This window comes from Sinohyriopsis cumingii, chromosome 18 (genome assembly GCF_028554795.1).
Source record: "Sinohyriopsis cumingii isolate HCF-2022 chromosome 18, ASM2855479v2, whole genome shotgun sequence".
NCBI lineage: Eukaryota > Metazoa > Mollusca > Bivalvia > Unionida > Unionidae > Sinohyriopsis > Sinohyriopsis cumingii.
In genome coordinates this window covers 99,985,637-100,007,713 of record NC_142978.1, presented here as the reverse complement: position 1 = coordinate 100,007,713, position 22,077 = coordinate 99,985,637, and the positions used below count along the sequence as shown (strand labels likewise).

The following is a 22,077-nucleotide window of genomic DNA, read 5'->3' as shown; positions in this document are numbered from 1 at the left end:
ATAAGAAGACTTTTGGTGAAACCGCATGCCAACATGACTGTCATTTCATGAGAAAGATTTTCATATTTTCAGCTGCCATATTAGATGTATGTGGGACACCATTTCATTTAGGACTAACTAGATATTGTAAGAAGTCTTTAGGTGAAAACCCTATGTCAATGTAAAGGGGTAGCGATGATTGCCATGATGGTCATATTGGATGTCAGATCAACACATGTTCATCTAAGTCTTCTGGTGAAAAGCCCTATGTTCATATGACTTTCAACCTAAGAAGAGTAGTGATAAGATTTTTAAGATGGCTGCTATGATGGCTGTATTCGACATCAAATTGGCTTCAATTTCATTTAGGACCAACTATACATCACGATTAGTCTTTAAGTGAAAACACCATGCAGACATGGCATCCATTCAGCAGAAGCAGTGATAAGTTTTTCAAGAAGGCCAATGTAGTGGCACCATTTTTATTTAGGACCAACAAAACATCAAATGATTATATGACCATGCTGAACAAACTTTCTATTCAGAAGTTCAGATTTTCAAGATGGCTGCCACAGTGAGCATACTGAAAATCAGACTGGCCCCAATTTCATTCAAGATCAACTACATATCATAAAAAGTTCTTTAGCAAAAATTCCAAGTTGATACAACCATCCATACACATGGAATAGCAATAATAAGATTTGCAAGATGGCTGCAGTTGTGGCTAAGTAGCACTAATTTCATTTAGGACCAATAAGACCTTAGGATGAATGTCTTTGTAAAGTTTCATGGCAATCCTCAATGTAGTTTTTTTTAGGAGTAGCAATAACAAACTTGTGCTAATGGACTGGAGACTGACAATAAGCAATGCCATTCCCTATGTTCTTCTGGTCCGTCGCCAGTAAGCTAATGAAAAAATCAGTATGTGTGCAGGGATGCCAGTCTATAAGCGTTCTCATCAGGAATCCTAGCATCCGTTCTTAGGAAGTCCATCAGAAATGCTCAATGTTTTCTTTAAAAATAACAAATTTTACACAATAAATTTTTCTCTTCCTTTGAAACTATACATACCCATACCTGTCATAATTAAGGTCCAATGAGAATAAATTTTGTATCCATTCGAATGCTCCAAAACCAGGATCCTGAAATCCCTTTGACATTTTCAGCAACACATGAACCATGTACACTAGTTTTCCTCAGAATTAGCTGCATCTTTCTTCACTTTGACTCTTCTGCCATTTTTTACCTATCTGCTGCCTAAATCACTCGTTTCTTGTTTTGGATATCACTTTTTTTCACTCTATGTAACAGTTTATCTCAATGGAGCAAAAGTACTTTCACCCACCCACACCCATCAAAATTCCAAATTTTCACAACAATATTTTCATAATTTCACAAAATCTGGAATGTCTATCTACATTGTGTGATTCCTCTTTCTTACATGTATGAAAAAATGCCTGTCTCAATTAATTTTCCATTTTCTAAATGCACAAAAATATGCAGTACAAGATGCTTGTAACAAAAGTCTCAATTACTTTACTGTATGCATAATTCACACCACAACTTAGACCCTATATAGTATAAATCTGGTAAGCAAGTTTACAATATCCTACCCAAGCATTATTATGCCATGCTAATTGTTTTACTCTCAATGGTAACCTTCATGTGGATGTGGCCTACCTTCTCCCTGCCTCAAAATTGGTCTTCAGGAAATCATTAAAGGTGCGCATGTGATTTTCTTTCGTGAAGAGCAGATGATTTGCAATGTTCTGCATGATCTTGCACATCAGTGTCAAGCCCCTCTTGATTTTGGTAGTGGGCTCCAAATCTATGATTCCCGATTCATAAGGGGATACTGTAAGTTGAAAATAATACATAAAATTGTGTCTCTTAGACATTTTTGAAGGTGATAAACAATGGTTCCATGGAAAGTGGACTTGCCCGTAAATGGCATTGTAATAACAACTTTCTGATCAAGCAAGCAAAACAGTATACCACAGCACACTGGAGTAAAAAAATTTCAGAAATATACAAGTATAACCAAATTTGTAAGCTCAATACAGCAACTGACACCAAAAAATCTTGAATATGTAATCTTAACATTAACATCACTAGAGCCAGCATGATACTCTGGTCAAACAACAAAATATGTCAATACAATGGTCATGGCCTTTTTACAAATCTGCACTTAATACAGCATTTATATAATGAAGAATTAAAACCTTAAAAAATAGCGGTAAGCATTAGACTGACTAATTGTGTAACTTTAAACCCATAAAGGTGGTAAAATTTTTAACTCTTGTATATCATTTCCAAATAATATTCTTTCACAAAGGAATAAATGCCACAAATACCATATATGTTTGCTTTTAAGTTGAATCCAACTGCAAATTGCACAGACCCAGATCTGCCATTACATAATACACCAGTAGATCTGGGTGTATACAGTTTGTTCGGAGTAATCAGTACAATAAACAGCACAGACCCTGATATTCTGGCACATTATACAATTGCAGATCAGGGAATATGTTGTTTGCAGTTTTGGAACCAACCTGTAAACAAATATATATAGAACATTTAGCTTGCAAACTGAGGATCTTTACAAATGATATCTTAAGAAGTACCTAGCTAAGCTTTCTGGTGATAACAGAAGTCATGTGAAAAGAATACTTCACTACTGTCTCAACAAATAAACCTTTATCCAGGATACTTCAGAAAACCTCAATTTTTGCTTCGAGTCAAGGGGATACAAAACTTAAGCAACTAAACATGCATTCACAAAAATGGTCACAATTTTCAATGCCAAGATTTAATAAGCATATCAAGTAACATAGTTATAAATCTTAAGGTTCTGCTCCCTCTGACAGCATTTCAATGCTTCCTGCACAATTATGTAATGTGCAGGATTACTGTGAGTTGATGTAAAAGTAACAATATAAATATTGGTGCCTTTAGTAATGCACTAAGTGTTATCATTTAAAGTAAGATTTCATCTAATTTGTGTAATCTTAATTGAGTTATTGCCTTAAATGGTCCAATACACAGACAAGCATTACCAAATCCACACAGGAATGACAAAGTATTGCCAAATCCAAATAGGAATGACAAGCAATGCCAAATCCACATAGGAATGACAAGTGCTGTCAAATCCACATAGGAATGGCAAGCACTGCCAAATCCACATAGAACAATAACTTTGTGATCAATAAAACTGAAAGTGCTTTTGTACTCTCTTTTACTGATTTATAACTTTGTCCTTCTAACCCATGATTATTTACTGAACATGATTGCCAAAAAATTTAAAAATTACAAAATGTTTGCTGATTGCATGGCTCACCATGATAAATACTATGCTTTTCATTAAATATTCCAACTCCCACCTCACCAAAACTGAGTGACCCTGGGGTTTTAAACAAAATACCATTAGATGCATTATGCATCCCTCCCACAATGACTGTATAGATAAAGTCTGATCAACAAAAAATTTAAAATGTCACTGACACTGTAATAGCAATCATTATATTTGACCATTGACTCCAACCGAGGAACTACAGGTATTGGATATACAATTATATCTCTCTCACAGATAATTATCATTGCGGTAACTTAAATACCAATTTTAGTGAATTTCCACACAGCTGTTTGAAAAGAGATAGGGTTATGGATATGCTAACATCAGTTTGACTTTCTATCCATCTTTATGTATGGAAAGACAGATTTATGGACAGACAAATGTATAAATGGACAGACAGATGTATGGACAGACAAATGTATAAATGGACAGACAGATGTATGGACAGACAGATGTAATAAGAGACCGATGGAAGGTATCACAATATGCAAAATAATGTTTGATTAGTAACTATGACCACCATATTCACAGCAAGGACACAAGAAAAATTAGCAACAAATGGTGAGAACCAAAAAATTTATATAATCCAGACATACACTTTTTTTTCTCCATCTAAATAGCAGAACATGACAATTTTACACACACAAATAATGACCAGTGTCTTCTTCACATTCAAGTACAAATTCAATTAATGAAACTTCATTAAAGTTGCATTTCCTCATGTTTTATACAAAATTCTGAACAAAAGGGACAACATACATGCAAGTCAAGCAGATTCATGTACACTGCACTTACTACAATTACTCTGACAACTGTCATAAACTAATGTTTGATTATATAATGAAATAAGTCATAGGAAACAGATTACATAATGCAGACACCTGTTTATAAGGGACAATGTTTATGGGTTCCTTTTGCTGACTTGTTGTAATAACTAACTCTGTCTTGAAAACATCTGTCCACAATTGACACATTTTTGTGGACACTTGATTGTCCTTTGTCACATGTATGTTTGAATTTTAAATTACAATATTCTGCCCTGTTCCTATTTCTACCACCTTAATGGCGACTGTGGGGCAACAGCTATAATCAATGACCTGTGGAACCTCATTTCTTACCTAAATCTATATGCTTATCAATATAAACCTGCATCTCAATTTCATAAACTTGTACCCAAACTGTAACATTTTTAATAGGATGCTTAAGTAGGCAAGACAAAAACATTTTCAAAACAAAAACTTTAACAATGTTTTCAATGCCTGAAGCAAGACTGAACTCCTAGCATATCAGTGTATAAACTTTAGCATTGTTTATGATGCCTGGGAGAAAGGCAAGACAGAACTCCTAGCATATCAGTGTATAACCTTTAGCATTGTTTATAATGCCTGGAAGAAAGGCAAGACAGAACTAAGAGCATATCAGTGTATAAATTTTAGCATTGTTTATAATGCCTGTAAAAAATGCAAGACAGAACTCCTAGCATATCAGTGTATAAACTTTAGCATTGTTTATAATGCCTGGAAGAAAGGCAAGACAGAACTCCTAGCATATCAGTTTATAAACTTTAGCATTGTTTATAATGCCTGGAAGAAAGGCAAGACAGAACTCCAAGCATATCAGTGTATAAATTTGAGGTACATAGTTAAATTATATAAATTTCTGCTTAATGCAGGAGGAAGTGTAGAAGATATGTGAATTTGAAAAACTTTAACACAAAACTTTTAAAATTGTTCATCGTGATGCATCAAGAATTCTGCTTAAGCAAAAGAGACAGGCACAATAAGAACTTCTAGTATGTGAGAACATGAACTTTTGACCTATGGTAATGTTTCACTTGAATACAGCCGCTACTACTGATGTAGACAATGTGATTTTCAACAACTTTAATGCAAAACTTTTAAACACTGTTGCAGGCAAAACAAAAATACATCTGGCTGACAGAATAAGTCATGCATATAAGTTAATACTACTAACTGAAGAACTAAGCCTAATTCATGGAGAAAAAAAACTATTTTACTTCAAAAATAAGTTTCTATCTTAAATGTTGGTTTATAGACCATGTATGGAATTCCTGTTAATTCCTGGGCAAATTTCAAAGGAAAGACTTCCATTAAAATATGTAAAACATGGTCATCATGCCAGTTCATTATTGGTTTGGGACAAACAAGCAGCTTTAAAACATCTGCAGTCTTCTTGGAAATTACCTTACCTAGATTAATTAATACTTTGTAACATTCATTTATTAAGAAATTATTTATTTTTGAGAATTTATTTTTAAACTGTTTTAATACCATGAAATAAATTGAACAACATAAAAATTTTAACTAGCATTTGTCCCAAACTGATAAAAAGATTTTTGATTTTAAAATTCCATATACTTTGTTCTCTAAGTAAGGTTCATTGCTTATTGGAGGGAATCAATTCCCAAACTGCAGCTAAGCACATCAATGAGATGTTTTCCTTTTGATGTGATTTAAACAAAGCAGTTACTTGAAACCTAAATTTAATGAAATAATGTATGCACTAGCTTTCACACAATCTTACAAAATCAATAATATTAGAAAGTGTTTTGGTATGTTTTGATGTCTGTGTACTCATGACGTTGAGATCCACATGTGATTTGGTATGTCTATGACGTTGAGATCCACATGTGATTTGGTATGTCCATGATATTGAGATCCACATGTGATTTGGTATGTCCATGACATTGAGATCCACATGTGATTTGGTATGTCCATGACATTGAGATCCACATGTGATTTGGTATGTCCATGACACTGAGAGCCACATGTGATTTGGTATGTCCATGACGTTCAGATCCACACGTGATTTAGTATGTCCATGACATTGTGATCCACATGTGATTTGGTATGCCCATGACAATGAGATCCACATGTGATTTAGTATGTCCATGACACTGAGATCCACATGTGATTTGGTATGTCCATGACATTGAGATCCACATGTGATTTGGTATGTCCATGACACTGAGATCCACATGTGATTTGGTATGTCCATGACACTGAGATCCACATGTGATTTGGTATGTCCATGACACTGAGATCCACATGTGATTTAGTACGTCCATGACATTGAGAACCACATGTGATTTGGCATGTCCATAACATTGAGAGCGTCATGTGATTTGGTATGTCCATGACGTTGAGAGCCACATGTGATTTGGTATGTCCATGACATTGAGAGCCATGTGTGACTGGCATGAAGCTGAGATTCATGTGGGATTTGGCACTTCTGTGTACTTACAACATTGAGATCCATGTGTAACTTGGAAAATACTGTTATAAATGCTTCCTGCAACCAACAAAATAATGAAATCTCATAATAAGCCTATACATTTGCTGGTATGTATAAAGCATATGAAAAGTAAGCAAAATGTGTATGAAGAGGTTAGTAAAGCATTAAGGCAGCCAAGGTTGTTCAATGCTGTGAGATACATTATTTAAATTCAAATTAATAGGTGTTATGACTCGATGTTCTTAAAATAAGTAACAGAGAAGAGGGAAAACCAATATAAAAAAATTAAAATCAACAAATTCTATATTTCCTGGGAATACAAAGTGGAAGTTTAAAAAGAACTTACATTATTGTGAATTAAATCCCAAATAGTCCAAAAAAGTTCTACTGAATAAAAATCTAATTAAATTCCAGTGGTGTTCCAAAAAAACTTGAACTCTGATATGTCTCAATGTGCCTGTAGTGTGGCCTGTGATGTGGAGATGTGCCAATTGTTTTGATTAATAACAATAATATAATCCAAAATGTCCTCATCTGAATTCACTTTTCCAAGTTAATTTCTCTGCTCAAGAATATTAATGAGTACTTTGTAATTCCAGTAAATAATTTTAATAAATCAGAATTTACAAAAATGAACACAACAATACAAATGATTCTACTTCAGATGTTATCACACGAATGAGTAATTTTTCAAGTAAACAAAATTATATATAAAAAACAAGGCACAAAAGTAAAACCAGGATGAGGGTCACAAGTTCATTTCTGGAAAATTCTAAATTGTCAACAAAATAAAATCTGTTTCTAAAATTATAATAAAGAATGTAGAAAATACCTGGTATAACAGGCTATTTATGGGGGGAATTCCAATGTCCTTGACACAAAACACTAATAAACATGTTTACCTCTATCGAAAATGATTTGAATATTTAATCAACACTTATAGAAAAATGATAAGTGTGTATTATCTTGTTTACAAAATCAATGAATTTGATTTTTGACAAGGTCAAGTACTTAATACAATTATACATAACATACAATCATCAAGAAAAAAATAACAATACAAATTAAATAAACATAACAATATGTCACTCAAACCTGTATTTGGCTTAGGCTTTATGTTCCAAAGAAAATACATAAACATATCATAACTCTGGTATGTTTGCAAAATACATATCCTTGCACCCTAATTTTGTTCCAACCCTTAATCAGTGCCCCTTGGGGAAGGGGGAAGGAAACACCCAGGGTCAATATTGACTACTTTACTGAATTTGCATTTTCAAGCCCAGTAAGTCCTGGTAAACATATCTGTATAGTTACAGAGTGGCAATCTCAATAGTTTCCAAATTATGACTGATGGACCATATCTCCACCCTCTGGGTCTTGAAAAATATTCTAAGATGATAGGGCACACCAACAGGTCACCCCCATCAAATTTTAAAAGTTTCATGTTACTGAACCATGTCAGATGAGAACTGTGTCAATCAAAATTCTCAAAAGATATTTTATATAAAATCAGATAGAGGCAAAAGTGTCCATAACCACCCAAAACATGTCCCAAGGAATGGATAATAAATTCCAAAACCATTATACATATCTATAGACCATCCCTGATCATATCCAAATATTTGAAGTCTCTATCTGGAATGGTATACAAATCGTTGTGGGACTTTATGCACACAATTACTAGATATATTTGTCAGGGTGTGTGCTGCAATCTACCATTTCTTCTAATGTAAAACTTATGAACAGCTTCAAGCCTTATTGACTATTGTATAATGTATCAACAAACTTTAATCATTTTTATTCCATGTGAATAGAATGGACCCTAACCTGCATGCCACTACTGCAAAAACAGATCTCTCTCTATCTGCCATTTTCAAAGATGTATGTAAAAGTTGAGCACTAATCAATACAAAAAACAATCAAAGTGCTGAGAATACTGATGGCTTACAGAGTTTAAGTGGTACCACTTTACCCAAGATCAGATGGAAAAGAAACTCCAGAGAAATTGATATTCATTCATTATAAACATACAGCTGTAAATAATTTTTTTATTTTTTACAAATTTTCTGTTTTTTTAACATGTCAGGAGAGATTTTTTATTAACAATTTATACATTATTTGAGGAATTATTATGGTGATTTCCTGTTAGTGTTAATACCAGGAGTCTAACAATACCAAAGGGAGAGAACTGATATCAGATTTAATCATTTACCAAACTCTGAAGTATTTATCACTGCACAAGCACAAGACTGAGTTAGTTTAAAATATAACTATCCGACTGCTCATTCAGGATGACAATTTTATTTTCAACATTCAATTTTGTCTTCTTCCATAATACATTAATAATTATTTCAAAATACCTAAACCATTTCTACATTGCAACAATCCATACATCTTTTCAAAATCACAAATACTTTTTGTATTTATTTCAACAAGTTTCAATACAATATTTTTTTGATTATTTATAAATTATAATATATTTTCATACAAAGTTCCTTGACCCACATATAACCTGACTTTGTAAAAACATGGTTGAAAGTACTGTGTGTGAAAGCCATTTAGAAGCTTCATGTTTGCAATGAACAAAGGAGATCAGAAAAGAACTAAGTTAACCAGCTATTGAAAAAAACTTTTTTTATAAAAAAAAACAATTCTAATCACACAGTATATGACAAAGTTTGCATGATGCATCAGCACTTGACCTGTATATACAAAAAGATGACTTGTCCCCCCCTGCCTCATCTCCAAAGTAAATGCTCACTTTAGGGTTGCACTTAAAGAAAATTAAGTTACCTGAACTCAAATCAATACAAGCTGGATTTTGTATTTTTTTTAAAAGTCAGTTAACTTCTATTAAATGGGTGCATAAATAAAACAATAATATGCATCTGTGAGATATATCAACACTATGGTGACAAGTGGTATGCTTTTATAACTAGTTACTGGCCTGTACACTTGCTAATATGTGTGTTTATATTATACAGCATGATTTAAAAACATAAGTTATCATTTCTAGTTCTTTCTTCATTACTTTAAAAACAAATTCAACTCCTTATCTCAAAATTAAACACCTTTTGCTCAAATAATATCAAATCCTATGAATAAATTAAAGATATATGACAGTACCTTGATGCCTCCTTACCATCCAGACAATCAAGACCATTACATACAGTATGGTAGTCTTCTGTTGGACTTTGATTACTGTATTAATCCCAGCAAAATAACAAAAAAACACTCACCCACCTGCAAAATGCAGGCACCTAAATCTGCTGTAACATAATGTACAGGCTGATCATGGTTGACAGTGTTCCCTACACTCAATGATGCAGCATAATGTACAGGTAGATCATGCTTGACAGTGTTCCCTACACTCAATGATGTAGCATAATTTACAGGTAGATCATGCTTGACAGTGTTCCCTACACTCAATGATGCAGCATAATTTACAGGTAGATCATGCTTGACAGTGTTCCCTACACTCAATGATGCAGCATAATGTACAGGTAGATCATGCTTGACAGTGTTTCCTACACTCAATGATGCAGCATAATGTACAGGTAGATCATGCTTGACAGTGTTCCCTACACTCAATGATGCAGCATAATGTACAGGTAGATCATGCTTGACAGTGTTTCCTACACTCAATGATGCAGCATAATGTACAGGTAGATCATGCTTGACAGTGTTCCCTACACTCAATGATGCAGCATAATGTACAGGTAGATTATGCTTGACAGTGTTCCCTACACTCAATGATGCAGCATAATGTACAGGTAGATCATACTTGACAGTGTTCCCTACACTCAATGATGCAGCATAATGTACAGGTAGATCATGCTTGACAGTGTTTCCTACACTCAATGATGCAGCATAATGTACAGGTAGATCATGCTTGACAGTGTTCCCTACACTCAATGATGCAGCATAATGTACAGGTAGATTATGCTTGACAGTGTTCCCTACACTCAATGATGCAGCATAATGTACAGGTAGATCATGCTTGACAGTGTTCCCTACACTCAATGATGCAGCATAATGTACAGGTAGATCATGCTTGACAGTGTTTCCTACACTCAATGATGCAGCATAATGTACAGGTAGATCATGCTTGACAGTGTTCCCTACACTCAATGATGCAGCATAATGTACAGGTAGATCATGCTTGACAGTGTTTCCTACACTCAATGATGCAGCATAATGTACAGGTAGATCATGCTTGACAGTGTTCCCTACACTCAATGATGCAGCATAATGTACAGGTAGATTATGCTTGACAGTGTTCCCTACACTCAATGATGCAGCATAATGTACAGGTAGATCATACTTGACAGTGTTCCCTACACTCAATGATGCAGCATAATGTACAGGTAGATCATGCTTGACAGTGTTTCCTACACTCAATGATGCAGCATAATGTACAGGTAGATCATGCTTGACAGTGTTCCCTACACTCAATGATGCAGCATAATGTACAGGTAGATTATGCTTGACAGTGTTCCCTACACTCAATGATGCAGCATAATGTACAGGTAGATCATGCTTGACAGTGTTCCCTACACTCAATGATGCAGCATAATGTACAGGTAGATCATGCTTGACAGTGTTTCCTACACTCAATGATGCAGCATAATGTACAGGTAGATCATGCTTGACAGTGTTCCCTACACTCAATGATGCAGCATAATGAACAGGTAGATTATGCTTGACAGTGTTCCCTACACTCACTGATGCAGCAAAGTACAGGTAGATCATGCTTGACAGTGTTCCCTAAAATCACTGATGGAACATGATGTACAGAGGTTTATGCCTGACAGTATTCCCTACAATCCCTGATGGAACTTGACGTACAGGTTGATTATGGTTTTCAGTGTTCCCTGCAATCACTGATGGAACTTGACGTACAGGTTGATCATGGTTTTCAGTGTTCCCTGCAATCACTGACGGAATTTGACGTACAGGTTGATCATGGTTTTCAGTGTTCCCTAAAATCATTGATGGAACTTGATGTAGAGGTTGATTGTGGTTTTCAGTGTTCCCTACAATCACTGATGGAACTTGATGTAGAGGTTGATCGTGGTTTTCAGTGTTCCCTACAATCACTGATGGAACCTGATGTACAGGTTGATCATGGTCTTCAGTGTTCCCTGATGGAACAAACAGCATAAATTCAAGTGTTGTTGTTGATCTAGAGTTTAACGCCATTTTTCAGCATAAGATAGGCTATACATGGCGGCCAGTATAACTGGTGGAGGAAGAACCCTGGAAAACCCAGGGAAGAACCACCGACCCACAAGAAGCTACTGGCAGGTTTTCCCACGTACATCAATTCTAGTCTTTAAGTACATGATGTGATGGTAGATAGTGATAAGTGCAGCTTGCTGTTAGATGTATACATAAAACTACATATGTCTTTTGTTTTGAGTTGGCAGAAAGAAGGATTTTGATGTGCAGTGTAGAGATATAATGAGGCCATCTTCACATACCACATCAAACGAGTTCTTTATCACCAACCTGGAACAAGCTTGCCAAATAATTACATATGGGCAGTGTGAATGGAATCAAAAACATGAGATTTCTAGAAATGTGATTTGTGCATATATGCATACTCTCATATACACATACTCTCATATGCATACTCTCATATATGCATACTCCCAAATGCATACTCTCATATATGCATACTCTCAGAGTTTGGCAAAAACCACAAATAGCTCCTATCTAAGTGTGCAATATAAAAAAACGGACTGAACATCTGTATCAAACCCAGATAATCCAAGTAAGATTAAATTGGTATGTAATAAACACAAGCATATACACAAACACCTACCTAATATTCAAAGATGAATGAACTATATTTGTGTTGCATACTAGTACCCAAAGCTTTAAGACAACTAGAAAATGTAATTTATCAAATCTACAATCTAGCAAATACTACTACTACAACAACAGAGTAACCTCATTTTCCCAAACTTCTTCAAAAACTGTAATATTGATAAACATTTGTTTAAGTGTCACATAATAAATCAACAACCTCAAACAAGTGCTTATTACGTAAAACAGTTACGATATATTTTGATTAATAATATTCTTGTAATTGTATGGATATAAATGTCATGTCAGATAAATGTTTGAGGTTATATTTTTCAAAGAAGAGCAAATATCTGTATTAATGACTGTGCTATCCGAGACTGCGAGGTGTTAAACTCAGTGTGACATATGGTATTTATATCAAGACAGCATTTTAAAAACATGATTTTGAAAACATTATGTGATAAAACAAGAGTCTTGTATAATGCATATGGTTCAGACAAAATTTACATTTTTATAAATGAAGCTTGGGTAATTGAGGTATAATACCAGTTTTAGTGTTGTGAGAGTTCACTATACATGTACAACAGTAAACTGTCAGTAAAATGAAAAACTGAAAACAGCATGCATAAAATTGTACAACACAGACTATACTCCCTCAAATCTGCTGAACCAGAATGCCAAAAATAATTTACCTATAGCTGGATTGATGAAACGTAAGAATATAACTGTGCCGATGACAGTCCAGATGGCATCAACGGTGCTTTGCTGAAAACGTTGCGTAACGACCTGATAGAGACAATGGCACATACTCCTTAGTTTGGGAGGGAACCTGTCAGGCAAGAGGTCAGAAATCAATTGCTATGTATTTTATATGATATTGGTCATTCAAAAGCGAAAATAAGCATGCTGTCATTGGCTGTTTCTTGTCTATATCTGCAAAAAGACAGATTAGTTGTGAAAGGGCTGGCAGGCAAGTCATGTGACAGAGCAGGTTAAATAGGCAGGAAACTCTTAACATTCAAGGGATTTCATCGATAACATAAGTACAAATATGAAAGATTTCATTAAATACAGAATTTTCCAATAATATTGTCTGTGCATGATTATTTACCTTTCTAATGGAACTGTGGTTTGATCATGTAAAGGCTGCTTTTTTTTTAAAATCTTAAATTTTTATTTTCTTTAGTAACAACTGACATTTTCTGGTGAAAACTTAAATTCATCCATATGCCTAGACAAAAAAGAGGGTCTTATTGCCTACTGAGATGGGTTACTGTACACCAGGTACTTTATTCTGCTGTTTGCAGCACCACAAAATTAATATCGCTGGAAACCCAAGCCAATAAAATGGGAACTCATAATTTTTTTTATCAAATGTACAAGTTCTAATGCCTTAAGTAATTAACATCTCTTAATGACATGGATGCTTGTTTAAAGTGTTCTCTGAAGTGAAGAAGAACCAAAACCCTTGTAAAAACCCATTAGCTTGTGATAAGCAACCCATATACATGTTGGAAATAGTAATCAAACGACATCAGCCACAGAGCAAAGCAAGTGCTTGCATTTTAATACTAAAACTTTATTAAATATGGAGGATCTAATTTCTTTTTGGGAGTGATCGGGTGGTGTTAGTGCCATGAATATCCACAAAATTAATTCCAACATAAAATATAATATTGTTCATGTATGTTTAACCAAGCAGTGTGAAAACACATGACTTTTTCTCCTTATCATTAACTGTTTATTCCCATACACATTTTTATCATCACAAATAATTTTAATTTTACAGGAATAGAAAATAAAAGATAAAGTGAATCAACACTGATCTCTTGTATTACGTGTCAAACCTGTCTCAAGTGACCACCTATGGGAAGTGAGAAAAGTGGTCTCAAAAGAGAGGGGGCTTACTTAAAAGGTTTGTATTTGCAATATCTTGGTTACCAGGACTTTGAAGCACTGGCTGTTAAAGAAAAGTGACTGCTTAAAATTGATGACCTTTAGACACTGTTCAAATGAACATGGGAAATTTTCAGCCTCGTTTAATTCTAATTTTCACAATCTGCTATCAAATCATTACAATATACCCCATGGAATGAAATAATAACTGGAAAATGGCACATCTGCAAAAGAAGAGAATTAAACAGAATTTTGAAAAAATTTAACAACTTCAAAAATGTTCCTTTTTACATTAGTTCTTTTGCACTTACTGGTGAGAATTTTTACCAAACAATAATTTCCTGTCTGTGTTTTAAGTCCATATGTCAGCCCTCGGGAAAGTAAAAATAATACCTGACCAAGTTGACTAATGGAAAAATGCTGGATTCAGTGTTAGACTTTGTATATTTTTCAACAGTCTCTGAAAAATCCCAACAACAAATGTGAATTCATTTATTTTTATGTGTATAAATTTATCTATATATATATATAGATTGATTGATTGATTGATCAGTAATTATCTTAATCACTTGTAAATGTATATGGAATCAATCACAAGGTGTACTGAGTGAATGAAAAGCTTGTATTTATAATGGTAAAGCAGCACAGAAAGTTTCTAGCAAACTCAAAATTGTACACATTCAGTGATTGGCTCAAGGAAGAGCAGAAATTTCAGGATTACTTCCACAATGTTGATTCCAATGATGGGTGCAAATGATGGATGGCTTTGGAGGTTCTAGCGCCGACATGGAATAAAACAAAATTTTTGTCAGAAGAGATATGTCCAGCAAATCAGGCCATGAAACATAAAACTTTATTTGTCCAGTGTGTCAAAAACTTCAAATATTATCATGCTCTCATTTGATTTCTGCTTTTTTAGACACATTAAATTAATGTTTGGTAATGATTAACCTTCGTGAATTTATTTGTTTACATTCTACTGTAACTAAATCATTCTATCTATCTAGTGATAGAAAAATAATAAAATGAAAACACATTTCAACATTGTTGTTTCTTGAAATGAATGTCATTCTTTTCGAGAAAAAATTTCTTTTTTTAACTTTGCATGAACAATAAAACTAAAATGTACCCAATTCAACACAAAAAGCAGTGGCGTAATAGACAATGTATCTAGTAGCAGACATACTATGTGTATGGAAACCATGTGGAATAATGCTTTTAATGATCTCTCCAATATAATCATCCTGATATTAAATGTATATTTTGAAGAGAAAAAACACTACAGATATAAAGAGACATTTATTCAAAATTAACTTCAATATGATTATATAAAAAGTATTCAACAATGTAACCTGCCACCCCCAGCTCCCACTTTCGCCTCTCTACAATTGTTTTGATCACCAGCAGTTAGGCTATTTAGCGCCATACAAAAGGTTATGTGTATGATTATTTAAAAAAGATACAAGGTTTTATATCGACCAGCAATATTAAAACCAAACAGTTAAAAGTAGAACAATAAGATGGTTATGGGCAATATATAAAACTTTCCGATCAACGGGGAATGTAAATGGTATATGTTAATAAAGACAAATGAGAAGTTGTTGAAAATTATGGATGGTAAAAACATTACATAGAAATGCTCAAGGTGATGGCATAAAAGTCAGAGTTTAGAGTAAATGTTCACTGCTTTCAGGAATTCTGTAATACAATTGATGTTTATTGTATCAAAAAGTTCCTTCATGTCATGCACATTGTAATACTGATCGTGCGTAGATTGCAGGTCGAAACACTCTTTCATAAAGTATTCAACAGTGAATGGTTCATTGTAAGAAATGCACTCTGATGGGTCTTCACCTTTTAGTATGTGGGAGTGGGTTATATAAGTATGACCAATTCAAATTCTTAAAATGACTACCTCCTGTCTATGCATGGTTCTGTAGGAAGGAATGGTTCATTGTAAGAAATGCACTCTGATGGGTCTTCACCTTTTAGTATGTGGGAGTGGGTTATATAAGTATGACCAATTCAAATTCTTAAAATGACTACCTCCTGTCTATGCATGGTTCTGTAGGAAGGTGTCCATTCTCCTAGGGATGGCTTGATGGCATGATGTTTATTATTCACTGCATCATTCCATGATACCTGCCACTTCTGACATAAAGTCTCTTTGATACTAGGTTTAATACTAGGTTCTTGAGATAGGGTCATTTTAGCAGCGTGATCTGCTTTTCCATTACCTTTAATACCAACATGGCTAGGTAACCAGCAGTATACAATATTGTGGGAGGTACTCAGCTTAGTATTTTTGCTGAGAACATTGGTCAACAATGGGTTCTCCAGTTTTCTATTGTGTAGGGACTGAAGTACTGATAGGGAGATGATGCTGTTTAAAATATGTTTGTTTTCAACATATTGCAGATTAAAATATGTTTGTTTTCAACATATTGCAGATTAAAATATGTTTGTTTTCAACATATTGCAGATTAAAATATGTTTGTTTTCAACATATTGCAGATTAAAATATGTTTGTTTTCAACATATTGCAGATTAAAATATGTTTGTTTTCAACATATTGCAGATTAAAATATGTTTGTTTTCAACATATTGCAGATTAAAATATGTTTGTTTTCAACATATTGCAGATTAAAATATGTTTGTTTTCAACATATTGCAGATTAAAATATGTTTGTTTTCAACACATTGCAGATTAAAATATGTTTGTTTTCAACATATTGCAGATTAAAATATGTTTGTTTTCAACATATTGCAGATTAAAATATGTTTGTTTTCAACATATTGCAGATTAAAATATGTTTGTTTTCAACATATTGCAGATTAAAATATGTTTGTTTTCAACATATTGCAGAGACCTTGCTCTGATTTTGGCTGAAAAAAAACTGATGTGCCATTTGGTAAGCTAACTTGTGTTGTGTGTTTTCCATTAACAAAGGCTGCAGCAGACATTTCCTCATCCTTTGATCCGTCGGTATAAATTCTTGTGTAGATTTTAAATTTGGTGAGGAGTTAAGAGTTGTGAAAGATGGAAGGGTTCGTGTTTTGGTTGTTTAAGTAGCTAAGCCAGGGTGGTGTTTTGGAGGTGGATGTTTTCTGAATTTTAGGAAGATCAATTTTTGTACTGTCAAGGCTGGATGATATTCCAATGCCAAAGGAAGGTATGGCGTTTGGTTTATTTTCATATAAGGTTTTGTATTTGGGTTGAAAAAGAGCCAAAAAAGCAGGGTTAAAAGGGTTTGATTTTAATATGAGAGCATACTGTGTGAAAAGCATTTCTCTATGATGTGAAAAAGGTGGTTCATTCACACAGGGATGTCTTAAATGCTCCCAGAGTGAGTCTTCTTCCTTGATGATGAATTGGATCAAGCATTTTCAAATATGACTTTCTGGCTGAACCATAAACAAAGCAACCTAGTCCAGTTTGGAGCAAATAAACATTCTATATAAACTGAGGATGACTTTTCTATCAGCACCCCAGTCAGTGTGCACTACTACTTTAAGTAGATCTAGAGATTTTAAGTATTTAGCTTCTTTAGGTGTGGAATAAAAGTCAGTTTTCTGTCGAAAATACCTAGCGTGAATTGTCATTATTTCTCCAGAGTAGTTAAATAGTGGTGTAGTTAAATGCTTTGAATTGGCAGAATTTCACGTCTAGTTAAATACTGTAAAACTTCACCAGTCTAATTAAATACTGTAAAACTTCTCCAGTCTAATTAAATACTGTAAAACTTCACCAGTCTAGTTAAATACTGTAAAACTTCACCAGTCTAATTAAATACTGTAAAACTTCACCAGTCTAGTTAAATACTGTAAAACTTCACCAGTCTTGTTAAATAGTGTAAAACTTCAATAGTCTTGTTAAATACTGTAAAACTTCAATAGTCTTGTTAAATACTGTAAAACTTCACCAGTCTAATTAAATACTGTAAAACTTCTCCAGTCTAATTAAATACTGTAAAACTTCACCAGTCTAGTTAAATACTGTAAAACTTCAATAGTCTTGTTAAGTACTGTAAAACTTCACCAGTCTAATTAAATACTGTAAAACTTCTCCAGTCTAATTAAATACTGTAAAACTTCACCAGTCTAGTTAAATACTGTAAAACTTCAATAGTCTTGTTAAATACTGTAAAACTTCAATAGTCTTGTTAAGTACTGTAAAACTTCAATAGCCTTGTTAAATACTGTAAAACTTCACCAGTCTAGTTAGATACTGTAAAACTTCACAAGCATAGTTAAATACTAAGCATTTTCAGTACTTTTCCCATGTTGTCAAATGCTGTGAATTCATCACCCAACAAACAGTGATTCCTCTGTGGAAACAATATGAATCCTGAAGGCAAAAATGTCATTTTTCACACAACTGCAACTGATACATACAAAAGTAAATGAATTCACAGTATATTTTTCCCTAAGATTTGTGTGAAATCCCAACAATCAAGTGTCCAGTTTGTCATAATATGTCATTAACTCATTCAGCCCAAATCCCACCTGTAGGCGTGATGAGGCTGTACCCTACATCCGAGTTCTGTAGCATCATGGTCATTTAAGATGCACCAAAATGGGTGGTATTACAAAAAAGCAGATAGATGTAGCTCTACAATGACACCAAATAATCTAGACTTTCTACTCACATTACATAATGCAGAGGGGAAAACCTTTTTTTTGAGACCTGATTTTTTTTACACCAAAAATTCACCTGTATTCAGAATCGGATTTTGAGTATGGATTTTAGACATTTTTGCCTGTGATCTAAGGCAGACCGGTCTGAGCTGCACACAGATGGGTGAACCTTTGCAAAAAGTAGGATAAGATGTGGAATGGGAGTAAGAAGTGGCCTGGAGATGAAAAAAATGGGGCCAATAATCCAAGGGATAAAAAAAATAGAACTCCAACATTTACCCTTCTGTACATGTGCAAGCCAAATAACCAATGAAAAACATCATTTCCAGCAAAACTAGGCATCAGTCTAAGCAAAAAAGCTCTTGGAAGCAGATGTATTTGGATGTAGTCAGAATTAACCTCCAAAATGTATTTCTTATCCCCATTTCAGGCAAATATGACAAAAACCTCCAGGGGCCAAATGAGTTAAATGAAATGTCTTGATTCCCGACTGGAATTAGAGAATAATGTGACTCTTCTGCCTTAAAATGCCAAAGTGTATGGTTTGCAAAATTTTATTTCCTCTGAATACTATTGTATTTACCCATATAAAATACATTCCCAACTGTAAACAATGCAAACATAAATCTGTTTTAACACAAAGTGTCTGTAGATCAGATTGTACACTCAGTCTCAGCCTGTGCAGACCAATCTATCTTCATGGACTCAAATATCCAGAAACTAAAAAATTAATTACTTTTCTCTCTGTCCAGTGAATTTGTGTACAAATGAAATTATCAATTTTCTCAAATATTGTCAGGAAAATTAACATCTTTATTGTCATAATTGTGTATCAATGAGCCAGGCAAAGACTAGGCAGGTAAATGACATTGAATTATATTCCTGCTTGCAAATGATGAACAACTGCATGATGTTTTGACACTCTTTTACAAAAGACCTATTCTGTTTGCAATTTTGGTGCTTGTTTGTTATTTTAAAACTATGACAGTCTGTTATCATGGACATGTGCTGCCATTGCTGGCAAATCTCAAAGGAAATTTTGTCTATGATCATAACAAATTCTAACATCAATATTGTTTCATAATGTAAAGACAGTCTTTGACAACTGAATGTATTACCAAAATAATATACATCTATTCGTGTTATCTTGGCTCTTAAATTCTGAAACATAATACATATTAACTGTGAGTGAACTTGACATTAAACTCCAAAAATGGTATCACTGCCCTAAATATGCACTGGCGCAAAATCACTTAGGCTGGCTCTGGAATTTAATTGTGGAATACCATTATCTGAATTCTGATTATGTAGGAAGACCAAAACAACTACATATAGAACGAGGTTACCAAGGTAAAATATGCCCCTGAAGAAAACTACAAGAACTTGGGAAACTTGCGTTTCAGATGTTGACTGCATTATTAGAAATACACGTACACCCAGTTCAGTCTACTGGAAATGGGAAACCAAAGATAATAACCGGCATACATATTTACACTTTACATCCCACAAGTTAATCCAGTTAATGAGAATAGGAATTCTTATGTAAGACTACTTTGCCTTCCTTTGAAAACTGTCCAGCAGTAAAAATGAAAGAAGCCTGCAATCAAATTGGCTCAATGTAAGGCTAATGACCAATGATTCTACAGCTGTCAAAGTAATTAACTAATTAATTCTGCCATCAATCTCAAGCTGAAAGTTTGTTTTTTTCTTTGTGATTACCTGTAACAAGTTCATGGCTAACTTTGTTTAAGGTACTGCTTGATCACTAACTGTTTAGCCTGTCAGCAATTTTTATTACTGCTTATTGACTCTGTGACCAAAATTTTTAAAACTTTTTTTAATAAGAAAACAATTTAACCATGCTTTAAAATTTTTGCTATCACCAAACATCTGGAGGACCCCATAAAGTACTTATGAAAGTTTATACTTTGTTAAAAAGACAGAATACTTTAAAACATGCATATAATTAGGATATTAAATACCAATAATCAATTCTTATGGTAAGTTGCCCCATGGGCTTGGGGACGCAGAAAAGGCCTAATATCTTTCCTGAATGACACAAGAGGTGATGAATGAAAGCAACCTGCTGGCCATAGAATGCATCCCATAATGATTTTACAGCAGAGGTTTTGGAATTTTTAGAAGTGCTGTTATACATTAAAATTCTGACCATGAACCTCGAGGACTTTACACTTCCTTGCCTTTATCATTCTTTTACATGGGGGGGGGGTATTTTTGCAGAATCTGTACTTTATATCTTTTACTTCTTGATGAAAATGTACTTTATTTGGCAAGGTTTGCCTACCTGGGTATTTTGGTTGGAGGGGTCTGTCTTTCTGGGATATTAGCAATGGTTCAGTCTTTACCATATTAGCTACCTAACTTTTGTTTGGCACTTTATAGCCAAGTTTGTGTTGAAGTGTCATGAAACCCTTTATATATTCATACATACAGACTTAAAGACCACAGTAGTAAAATCTCCCATAAAACCAGAAATCCCTTGAATGTTCCATCGACTGGAAGAATGGTTAGAGAATTAGTCTTGTATATAGAGCCAGAGTAGGAATAAAAAATAAAACAAAAGCATCCATCTTGACTACTGCAGTGCATGTATTACCTAACGCAGGGTTGAAATAGCACAGGAATATTACAGTTCCTGTCACTAGAATACTGTCCATGGGAAATCGTAGACTCACGACTTGGAACAAACAATGGCACATTACTCTCAGTTTGGGCGGGAATCTGGAAAGTGGAGCATTTATCGCATTGTCAGTTCCTTTGCGGGAGATAATAATAATTAATATTCATATCGTGAAGAAAACCTCCAACAAGTATTATGTAGACTTCTACATAAAACTTATCTGAAAATTAGGCATATTTAAGCAACCTGCATTCTCAAAATATATGCAGTACTATCAGCTCTGCAAGCATTAAAATTATGGAAAATATTTACTAAGGTTATCTTGTCTGTTAACAAGCCCACCCCATACTTTTTGGTCAATTTATTAGGCTCCCTGGTCTTAAAAGAGATTTCCTGGAACAATGAATTGGCCATCCGATTCTTCTGAAACCTTGAAAAAATAACCACAACAGAGAAATATCCATGACTGACAAAAGTAAAGAACAAGTACATATGGGCTCTG

General features: G+C 34.1%; 1 protein-coding gene across 5 annotated transcripts in view; it reads right to left on the bottom strand.

The window, feature by feature from the left end:
• LOC149777584 (neurofibromin-like) overlaps positions 1-22,077 on the bottom strand; it is a 295,420-nt gene that overhangs the window by 99,181 nt on the left and 174,162 nt on the right. For 4 of the 5 annotated variants that reach the window (XR_016416190.1, XM_089942202.1, XM_089942206.1 and 1 more), the window contains exons 34-35: positions 13,093-13,229; positions 1,660-1,834 (exon numbers count right to left, since the gene is read on the bottom strand). Coding sequence is in view for 4 of the 5 variants with exons in the window: in XM_089942202.1 (XP_089798328.1) it covers positions 1,660-1,834; positions 13,093-13,229 (312 nt within the window). In the remaining variant the exon portion in view is untranslated. Of the gene's footprint in view, positions 1-1,659; positions 1,835-13,092; positions 13,230-21,551; positions 21,677-22,077 lie in introns of all 5 variants that reach the window. The other variant, XM_089942205.1, reaches the window with a different exon arrangement.